Source organism: Brassica oleracea, chromosome C1, assembly GCF_000695525.1.
Source record: "Brassica oleracea var. oleracea cultivar TO1000 chromosome C1, BOL, whole genome shotgun sequence".
Classification (NCBI taxonomy): Eukaryota; Viridiplantae; Streptophyta; class Magnoliopsida; order Brassicales; family Brassicaceae; genus Brassica; species Brassica oleracea.
Window position 1 is genome coordinate 35,138,176 of NC_027748.1, and position 11,190 is coordinate 35,149,365.

Consider the following 11,190-nt stretch of genomic DNA (forward strand, 5'->3'; position numbering starts at 1 on the left):
AATGTTTAGTTGTGAGTACTAAACATGTACGCCTCATTTCCTCTATAGTAATATATTTCAGTAATATAAATATACAAATATATATCTTACATATATAATCCACAAAAATGTTACAAATATTATTAAAACCAAATCGCATCACTCAAACCTTATTTTGACATTTTGAACTTATGTAATGGAACAACCGTACGTGATATTAGTCAAAAAAAAAAAAAAACCGTACGTGATCGTGATCAGCAATAATTAACAAATAAACAGAAGGATCAAACTTTTTTTTTTTTAATTATACGTAAAATTTATTCAGAAAGGATCAAACTTAGTTCATTGAATTTGCATTATTTTCAATAATTATATAATCATGCAACCCCTTATTAGTTGATCATTGATTGACAGAGCATTATCATAAGTATTATATTTTACATTCGTTAAAAAATTATTAAAAAAATTATTTACCAAATGCCTATGATCTCCAGATTCTATCTGTCAATGTTTTCATATGGAGTTTTTAATAGAGTATTTGCATTTATAATTTATAAAATTAAAAAAAAATATATAATTTATCTATTTATTTTATTTAATAATATCATAAAATTATTTTTATATCCAGAAAAAAATTATTTATAAAATAAAATTACAATAAAAATATATATTTTTCAAAAAAGTGTTTCAAATTTAAAATATAATTTAGTTATAGAAATTAAATTAAATTAAATTCTAAATGTTAAATATTATTTTTAAATTAATATATAAAATTAATAAGATATAAAATTAATTTATTTTATTTAATAATATTAAAATTATGTTTATGTCAAAAATGTTATTTTAAAAAGAAATTTTACAAGTAAAATTAATATTTTTAAAAATAATATTTAACATTTAGAATTTAATTTAATTTTTATAATTAAATTATATTTTAAATTTGAAGCACTTTTTTGAAAAATATATTTTTTATTTTAATTTTATTTTATGAATATTTTTTTGGATATAAAAATAATTTTTAAAATGTTATTTAAAAAAAAAATATATATATATATATATATATATGAAATATATTCAATAGAATTAAATATATTATATATTATATACTAATTTTTATAATAATTTTAAATAGCATGTTTATATTGTTCTACCAATCATTTTATTAAATAGTTTAACTAGAGCATAAAGCTTATGCATCAAACTGCTTCTAAAGCATACTGCTACGGCGTTATCATCCGCCCTGCCAATGAAAGCCTAAGTCAATTATATATCTTCATTAGATAATTACTCGGTTTAAAAGATTTTTGTTATTGGATTTGAACATTTCATCTGGGAGATAAAAAGCATGAAAAACATTCGACCGCGACATAACTTTGTGATAAATTGTTTTTAGTTGGTAAAGATGATTTCAGAATCAAAAGAAGTAGTCGGTTTTTGCAATTTATTTAGAAAAAATTTAATGCCTAAAGGAAATTTTCAGTTTTTTTGCAGCAACATACGTATTCAGGATTCAAAATACAAAAAAAAAAACAGATAATTGCACGTGTCAGTCCTACTTTGTCTACATAAAGTCGGAGTCTCTAGTTTGGTTAACAAACTCTTAATCGATTTTTTTTATGTCAATGACAAAAGAAAAAAGAATACGTTACTGCTCATCACAGCAAGTTAAAATATTTTATTAACATATTAGTGACCAGAAAACGACACTCCACAAGAAAGAAACGCTTTTGCTTTCGCCCCGAATCAAACATCTTCACTCGAATAATAACCTTTTTTTCTTTATCCGTAGTGGAAGCTACAACACAGCTTATATTGTTAACGTTTGACGACATCTAACACAAATTTAAATGTCAAAAGTATAATTCGCCATGACCAATATTATCAGCTTCTATATATATGTACCACATTTTGATACTTGCTGACTCGGAGTTTTTTCTGCGTTAACACAAATAATATAACTTCTTTGTAGTGAATGTACTACTAAAAATAAACACTAACCCTTAATTTTCCATTAATTATCAAGTGGATCATTTGAGCAGTCTAGATTTGGGTTTCTGCTCAAATGGTTTACACGGTGAATCGTAATAAATGATCGATTCATCATCTGGCATTAGTCAGAAGATATTTCAAACTCAGATCATGTAGAATGATAGCCAGTCCACTCTGTAACAATAAGCGTATTTCTTCCGAAACCGATCAAATTAGGCGATATGATTTATCAAAAAAATATAAGTACTACTAAAAATAAGACAAAAATGGAGCAAGTCCTTAGAGCATCTTTATCAATGTGACCCCATATGGGTTTTTTAATGTTTTTAATTAATTAATTGTACTTTAACTGTACTTAAGGATTGTAGTTAAGAAATTATTAGAATGTATGCTCCAATGGTAGTTTCTTAATTAGGGGTTTTTAAAAAAATTAACTTTTTTTTAAACATAAAAATTTATTTATTAAATAAAACATAGTAAAAATGAAAATTTTAAACATAGATTTTAAATTTATTTCAAAAAACAAGGATTAATAAAATAAACGAGAATAATTTGAAAAAAACATTCCGAACTCAGTTGTTGTCTTCATCACGTTCAAATTTACTCCATAAATGTTCAACCAAATAAGCTTTGAGTTGTTGATGCATTTGTCTATCACGAATTCTAGCTCGAACACCCATCATATTGGCGATATTTGTAGGCATATCTATAAAAAAATCGAGATCGACATGTGAACTTCCGGTGTCTTCTCCTTGTTGGAACTCTGAAACATCAAAGTGTGATTATATAGGCACAAGCATGTTTGATTCATTACATGTAATCGACTTTGATTCTTTACAAGTCTGTGACTTCAAAAGCACAAGAGTACAAGAAATGTTTGATTCTTTCTTTTTTTTTACAACAAAAGGCTAGTAACTTAAGCAGATTCCAGACCCGTTAGCCACCTCGGGGGAATTGAATCAACATAAACCATAGCAGAAGGCAGATTCCGAGCACCACGTGCCAGCTTATCCGCCAGCTTATCCGACAGTATACAAGTCACATAATACACAAGAGTAAAAGTGAGATAAAAAAGAGAGTGGCCTGTGAGAACACACTCGTACAAAGTGACATATGCATGAGTATCAGTCCGTGACATATGCCTGAGTATCAGTCCGCGACACAACAACCTATAAGACAGGACAAAAGCGTTATCAGTCCGTGACACACCAAACTATAAGACATTACACAAGCGTGTTCTCACAAGTGGTCACTAGCAGATAAGAAGAACCAAAGAAACAGAATGCAAGAACACAAGTTAGACATAAGAACAAGAAACTTAATTCCATTGCATAACATTTTAAACAGAACAACAACATAGAAGACACTGAAGAACAGAACATAGACGCTTCTTAACGATTGAACAAACAAGAACAAGATATAGAAAGCTAATTTTAAATGCAAAAAACAAAACATGAAACTGGAAATATGAAACATAGACACTCGTTTTTAACATCCCACACTAACTAGCCAACATTTCTGTAATTAGCTTCTTCTTTAGGGCTTATTCTTCTTCAGATAGTGGCTCTTGCTTTGCAATGAGTTTGTCCAACAGATCCATCTTGGACAATCTTTCTTTCACTGCCAAGTCTTTCTCCTTAATAGACCACATGGTCTGAAACTCAGAGAGAGCCTTGCCATCCACTACAGTTCTCTTACCAGACGCTCCTTTCGCTGCCTTCACACCAGGAGGTCGTTCCTCACCTAGATTGGTAGTTGCTTGAGAGCTAGATGATTGAGGACCGTCCTCACACCTTCTCTTCTTAGAGGTTCCATCAATCTTACTAGTAGTGAGTTCACACCATTTCTGGTCGAACTGCAGCTCTTCCCAAGCATGTTGAAAGTTAAATTCATCTTATAATCTTTGTAGAAGATTTGTTGTGTTGCCTTCACAACACCATTCTCATTCATCCCACTAGTTTTATGTCTTGTTGCAGCCTCATAGGATCTAGAAAACTTGCAAACAAAATCATTTATTTTCTGCCACCTTTGCTTACATTGCATCGCCTCTCGCTTTTCACCTCTTTCAACCCTTGGACTAGCTGCAAAGTAAGCAGCTATGCGTTTCCAGAAAGCCCCTGCTTTTTGCTCATTTCCTACAACCGGATCTTTGCTCGTGTTTAGCCATGAGCTAATGAGCACTACATCATATGACGGACTCCATTTCTTTCTTTCTTTGCGCTCTGTATGTGTCTCTTCAGCGAGGCTTGGAGCTTCAGTACATTGTGTGCCAAACAGAGGGAATTGTGAACTAACAGGCTCATGAAAAAGGGTTCAGGATGGAAACTATCTTGTTGACTGTTCAAAAGGTCAACAAAACTGGGGCTTTGACCATACGGATTCGTTGAATCCATTTCTTAAATCGTGAAAGAAGAGAGAAAGAAGAAGAAATGTTTTGCAAGACTTGCAGAAAGAGAGTATGAAACCTGTTTAGAAGATGGAAAGAAAGTGGAAATGAACCGGCTTTAATAGATGAAAACAGAAGGAGATCGTGTTAGATAGGAGACTTTAATTAGCTTTACTCTTTCAGTTGGTTTAACATGAGTTGACATGTATCTAACTTATTAAGAACAAGCATATTCACTAACCACAACTAACTCTAACAAGCATTTATTCATCACACTAATATTCACTAACCACAACCTAACTCTAACCAGCATTTATTCCAGACAAAAGCAATAAAGAGTAAAGCAAGAAAATTGAATCAAGTAAAGAGAAGTGGAGTAATCGTACCATCACCAGTAAGCATACTTCACCAGAAACAGAATCCTCTGAAACGAGTGTTGATCTTCTTCAGGGACTTTCAAGACAAATCGACTGAGACATAGACATCACAAAACATCAGAACCGAACACATCACTTCACAGAAAGAAAAAGCTATCATTTTCAATTCAGTTCAAGAACCACATCACCGAAACCACAACTTCTCTTACAGATACATATAATTCATTCAAAGATCAGCAATCATTGGAACCGAGAATCGTACTTCCATGTGTGTACTAGCATATGTGAGTATAAATACCTGATATGAAGGAGCAAAATCATCATCGCTTGAATCAAGAGGATTAAGAGGTTTCTCCTCAATACCCATTACTACACAAATCAACAAGAGAAGAGATTAATTACACACAACCTTAATAATATCCCCCACAAAATTGAAATAGTGTCTCCACCATAAGAAGAAGGCTAACCTTAGCAAATACAAACCGAAACCTCAGGAGCTCTATACCAAATCGTAACAATCTCATGAGTATAAGACTTCACCGGAACAGTGAAAGCACGAGAGAGAGGTCGCCGACGACAACGAGGTCGCCGACGACAACGAGGTCGCTGACAAGAGCCACCGCAGGTGACGTCGCGGAGGAGAGCAGAGCGACCGAGAGGGAGAGAACCGTTTCGGGAGAGGAATCGAGAGAGAGATAAGCTGAAATGGTTGAACTGAGGGAGAGAACCGTTTCGGGAGAGGAATCCAGAGAGAGGAATTGAGAGAGAGATAAACTGAGGGAGAGAACCGTTTCGGGAGAGGAATCGAGAGAGAGATAAACCTCTCCTCCACCCACTCAGTTTTCGACAAACTCTGCCTTAGATCATCCAAAACGGAACTGGGTGAACAAACAATTGAAGGCCCCGACGGAGAGAAGACGAAGAGAAAAAGAAGAGAAACCGAAGGCGGAGAGAACAAAGTCGAAAAGAAAAAAGAGAGAAAAAGAAAAAAAAAAGTATTTATTATTTAGGTTTGCCTACATGCTGACACGTGGCCTTTTTCTTTGGCTAAGAAACGATGTCGAAAAGCACAGATTAAGGATCGATTATTAGAGTTAATTTTAGTTTTGATTTAATTAAATGCTGTTATTTCTTTAAAACCCCATTAAGATACCTATTATGCCCTCGACGAGATCGGAGGCCCCTCGTGTATAATATTGGTCCCATATTATACACACGCTTCTGGATTCTTAACTCACACGTGTATAAACATCATTACCGTTGGTCAAAGCTCCTGTCAAAACCACAGATCTAACGGTTACGACATTTGACCGAGCAAGACACTCAGTAGGGATTATTGGTTGTTGTATTTTAATGGATTTGAAAATCTGAACTAAATCTAGTGTTATTGGTTTTATGATTTTAAAATTGTATTAAAATTATGTGTTATTGGTTTAATGATTCATAAATTCTATATCAAATCAAGTGTTATTCAATCGTACGGATTTACTAATATATTTGATTTTATAATGGATTTGAATGGATTTGTTTGGATTTTTTAGTTAAAAATACAAAGACTCAAATACAAAGACTCAAATCCGAGGGAAAACCTCCGGATTTGCATATTTTACTTGGATTTATAAATACTATATGAATTTCTAAATCAATCAAAATATATAAACCAATAACACCTCCTCAAACACGAGCTTTGATTTTTGACTCAAGACCAACAAATATTAGTTGAATCTCTCAGTATATTTGACCCCAAAAATGATCCCATTCAAAAATTTCACATAAATTAGAAAAATAAAAAAATGATATTATTTATTGTATACATAAACACAATTTAACTATAACAAAAGAGTATACAAAATATAAAATAATCAATGTAGATAAAATTATTTTATTTTATATTAGATTTTTAAACATGATCTACAAAAAATGGACATGGAACAAATACTATCAAAAATTTCAAAATTTGAGATTTTTTCTTTATTTTATGAATATTTATTTTATCGATTTGTTTTTTTCTTCTGAAAAGATACATATATTTAAAAATCCAAATATATACATATGTTTGTGAATTTTTATAGATATTTGTATATTTCATCCGCTTTATTTAATGCAAATAATATTTTAAAAACTATACAACTATGTTTTTATAATATTTTTACATGATATAAAATAAAAAATTTAATTATATTTCATAAATTTAAGCATAATTAAATTATTTAGAAAAAGTAAAGACAAACTTATAGTTGACATACAAAAATTATTTTACTTTTTTATTTGATACTTGTATAAGTAATATATTTGAATAAAATTTAAGAAATCATATGCTGGAATAATAGTTATATTAACTTATATATTTAATATAGTATATCTAATAAAACAAATGTACGCTTTTTAAAATTTTAATTTTAATATTTATATTTTATTATGTTTTTAATGGATATGATTTATAATATCGATTTTGCTTAGATATTCAGATTTTTTGAATCAAAGCGAATTTTGAAGATATCATATACAACCGTACGAGCTTCTATAATTAATTGTTTCCTCTAGAATTTGACCGAAGATAGTATAGAAGAAGTATCTAGTTTATGATTTTATATTTCGTTTTAACATGTTTTATACAGAGTACTATAGCATATATCCAGTCATCCAGATATACATGAAACTGTCATGTCCGGCGAATATTTAGGACCGAATGTTTTTTCTTAACATTGGAAAGAGAATATTATGAAGAGAACTAAAAAAAAAAGGTTGAAGGGTGACGCAAGCGTGCGTTTGACTCTGTCTTTAAAACCACCTCCACTCACTTCCTTCCCCACCTTTCACTTACCGATACCATCTCTTCATCATCATCCTTCTCTCCGCATCCCTCTTTCAACTTTTATTTTCCCGCATTTTGCTCGCAGCATTTATACGAAACCCAGAAATCAATGGGAACCGAGACGTACATTACGGTTCCTAGCTTCTTCAAGTGTCCAATATCTCTCGACGTGATGAGATCTCCCGTTAGTCTCTGCACCGGCGTTACTTACGACCGTGCAAGTATCCAGCGGTGGCTCGACGGAGGCAACAACACTTGTCCCGCCACTATGCAGGTTCTCCGAACTAAGGAGTTTATCCCCAATCTCACCCTTCAACGACTAATCAAAGCCTGGTCCGATTCCGTCGGCCGTTACGCCGCCGCTTCTCCGCCTCCGGATCCGACGTTGAAAGAGGTGAATGAGTCGTTGCGGAGACTGAGCCTCGAGAAGGACGACGAGATTCGTCTGGAGATTTTGGTTAGATTCGTGAAGGATTCGGACGCGAACAGAGCGTTTCTCTCGGCGAGAAAGGATCTCGTACCAATGCTCGTCGATATCATCGCCGGAGGGACACGCACGACGACGAGGATCAAGCTAGTTCTTCTCGCGATTAAGATTTTGGATAGTATAACTAACGGAGGTAGTGAAGGAGATCGGAAACGGTTATCTAATCTAATGTTGACAAACGGTGGTGGCGATTGCTTAACGGCGATTCTCCTCGCGATCCAGCGCGGGAAACTGGAATCGAAAATCGAATCCGTTAGGGTTTTGGAGGTTGTCTCCTCCTTCGACGCCAAATCGAAACTGTTAATCGCAGAACGCGACGAGATTCTCACGGAGGTGATCAAATCAATCAGCACAGAGTCAGATCCTACCTTGATCGAAGCGAGTTTATCATTCCTTATCACGATCGCAAAATCGAAACGAGTGAGATCGAAACTAATCGCCGCGAAAACGATCACGAAGATCAAAGACATTCTCCTAACGGAAGAGACACCAAGCGTCGCCGTGACGGAGAAATCGCTGAAACTGTTGGAGACTCTGACGTCGAAGCGAGAAGGTAGATCGGAGATTTGCCGCGGAGACGGAGGCAGGTGCGTGGAAGGAGTGGTGAGGAAGCTGTTGAAAGTCTCGACGACGGCGACGAAGCACGCCGTTACGATTTTGTGGTGTCTCTGCTACGTGTTCGGGGAAGATAAGAGGGTGAAGGAGACGGTGGAGAGAAGTAACGGCGTGACGAAGCTTTTGGTTGTGATACAGAGCAACTGCTCGCCGATGGTGAGGCAAATGGCGAAAGATGTGATTAAGGTTTTGAAGGTTAAACCATCTGCTTCCGATTTGGTTGCATACGAGACCAAGACCACTCATATTATGCCATTTTGACTTTTACTAATGTATAAAAATGTTATCAGCTATTTTGAACGTAGATAATGTAAACCATACCAAGAAAATTTTTTTGTTAGTGCGGATCAATTTCACAAATATTCAATTTTGGTTTCGCCTGATTTGATTAAGAACTATACGATGATTTTTCTATATTTCAAAAATTTATTATGTGTTCAACACGCATTTAACGGTAAAAATGGTTTTAAGGGATAGGGTATTTTTAAATTCCTATCATACTTAAAATATTAGTCATTCAAAGTGGCGTATTTTAATAGGCGTAAAGTTATAGTATAATTTTATAGTAGGGAAGGGATCAATCAAGTGACTTATCATATCATCTGATTATTTTGATTTGTTAGCTGAGGCTATGTATGAAATTTGTATTGGCTAAACACCCACAGTTTTGCTGCAATCAAATTCAAATGACAGCTTCGTGTACTAATTAGAATAAAATTATGGGAAAATTGGAAATATGGAACAAAAATACAAGTAGATTGTCCATTTGCCATAAATTATAAGTTGTCCCAATGCCATAATTTTTTCTGTAAACCCAATTAAATCCCTAATCTAATTTTTTAAACGTTTTTGTTAATTTAATTATTTAAAAAAAAAGAAAAAACAAAATTTAAAAAAGATTTTGTTAATTTAATTATTAAAAAAAAAATGCAAAAGAGAAAAATTGACAAAGCCCGACGAACCCTAATTGTTGCCTCCTCCTTTGGCGATAGAGAGAAAAGACGATTTGAAGTGCTCCAAAAGGGGATCTCGCCGTCGCCGGTGTCCTTCTGGCCGGTAATACTCCACCGGTGTTCTTTTTCTTCTCAATCGAAGTCTCAGAGACCTCGTCTCACTTCGCGACTCGTTCTCAAGTAAGTCGCCGAAGACCACTGAAGCTCGTACCTCGCCGATAACTAAACTCGTGCCTCGCCGATAACTAAACTCGTGCCTCACCGCTCCGCTCTCACTCTCTCAGGCATAGTTTCAAGCAAACCAATCGATTCTCCTCAGGTTTGTCTATGAATTTTTTGCATGTCTTTGTATTTTTTACTTGAGCTTTTTTAAGAGCGATTTTGACTGTCATAAGTTTCGATTTTTGTTTCTGTGAATTATTTAGGCTTCAATCTTATCAAAGTTTCCTACTTTTTTGAGCTTTGGTTAAATTGTTTTTGTAGCAACCGATCTCTTGTAACTCTTGTTTTATCTTGTGACTTGTATTATGATGCATTTGTTTTATGAATATTGACTGTAGGGATTGTGTTTCTTTCATTGTTCACAGGTATGACAATTGATCAGTTGCCTAAATGCTTATTAAAATAGGGAACTGAAACACAAGTTGAGAAGGTCAACAACAGTTGTCGAACTTCCATACTTGCGAAGGTGGCGAAGTACTGTCCAGACGAGTACACAGAAGTGTCGGAGGATCCGCTATTTGTTCAGGTTGTGGCCATTTATGTACACAAGCTTCAGTTTTCGGAAAGAGCGATCCACACCTTCGTTTGTAAGCAGCTTCTGACCGCAAAGCGTCATGAGTTGTGGTTCCATTATGCTAGGAGGCCTCTCAGATTTTCAATGCAAGAATTCTATGCGATCACAGGTCTGAATTACAATGACGAGCCTGACTTGGAGATTGATGACTAGGAATATGATGGAGGGTTTTGGAGTAAGTTGCTAAGGAGACAAAAAAATATTTCGGTTCAGCAAATCAGGAAGGTGCATGTGAAGTTGTGTAATGCCTGGTCTCGTGTTGATAGGCTGAGGTTGGTGTATTTGTGTGTGATTGCTGGTATTCTTATGGCGAAGGATGAAAAGGTGTGGATCCCACACAAGTATATCAAGCTCGTGATGGACTTCGAGAAGATGAGGAAATATCTGTGGGGTCTTCACTCTTTTGATATGCTGGTGAGTTCCATTATCAAATCTATGGATAAAGTGAAGACGTAAAACAGTTATGTCGTAGATGGATTCTCGTATGCACTTCAGATTTGGTTGATGGAGGCTGTTCCGGACATTGGGTCTCTTTTGGGTCAGAAACTGAGAAAAGGCGTAACTACCATGAGGTTCAAGAATTGGAAAGGATCTGCTAAGATTTCCTATGAGGATATTATTACCATAGAGTCTAATTTTGCATCCACCGTAAGTTTTGTTTCTTTTAATTGATGTTATTGATGTTCATAGTTCTTAAATTGTTGTGTCTTTAACTTTTTTTAAATTGTTAATTTTTTGTAGGGAGATGTGTTTCCATGCATTTCTACATCTGGAAATTTCAAAGACGTGATTA

The 11,190-nt window shown here is 34.3% G+C and overlaps 1 protein-coding gene and 1 long non-coding RNA gene across 2 annotated transcripts; one reads left to right on the plus strand and one right to left on the minus strand.

Moving 5' to 3' along the window:
• Positions 1–2,755: 2,755 nt before the first annotated feature.
• On the minus strand, positions 2,756–5,674 carry LOC106300549. Its single transcript, XR_001262032.1, has 4 exons — positions 5,199–5,674; positions 5,030–5,100; positions 4,741–4,824; positions 2,756–3,137 (listed from the first exon to the last, which is right to left on the minus strand). It is a non-coding gene; the product is annotated as an uncharacterized LOC106300549 (long non-coding RNA).
• A 1,684-nt stretch (positions 5,675–7,358) lies between these two features.
• On the plus strand, positions 7,359–8,977 carry LOC106344974 (U-box domain-containing protein 29-like). The gene has a single exon (XM_013784258.1). The coding sequence runs from the start codon at positions 7,656–7,658 to the stop codon at positions 8,907–8,909; it is 1,254 nt and encodes a 417-aa protein (XP_013639712.1). The 5' UTR covers positions 7,359–7,655; the 3' UTR covers positions 8,910–8,977.
• The last annotated feature ends 2,213 nt before the right edge of the window (positions 8,978–11,190 follow it).

Excerpts from the sequence above, each read along its gene's own strand:
- LOC106344974 (XM_013784258.1), top strand. The coding sequence starts at position 7,656 with ATGGGAACCGAGACGTACATTACGGTTCCTAGCTTCTTCAAGTGTCCA.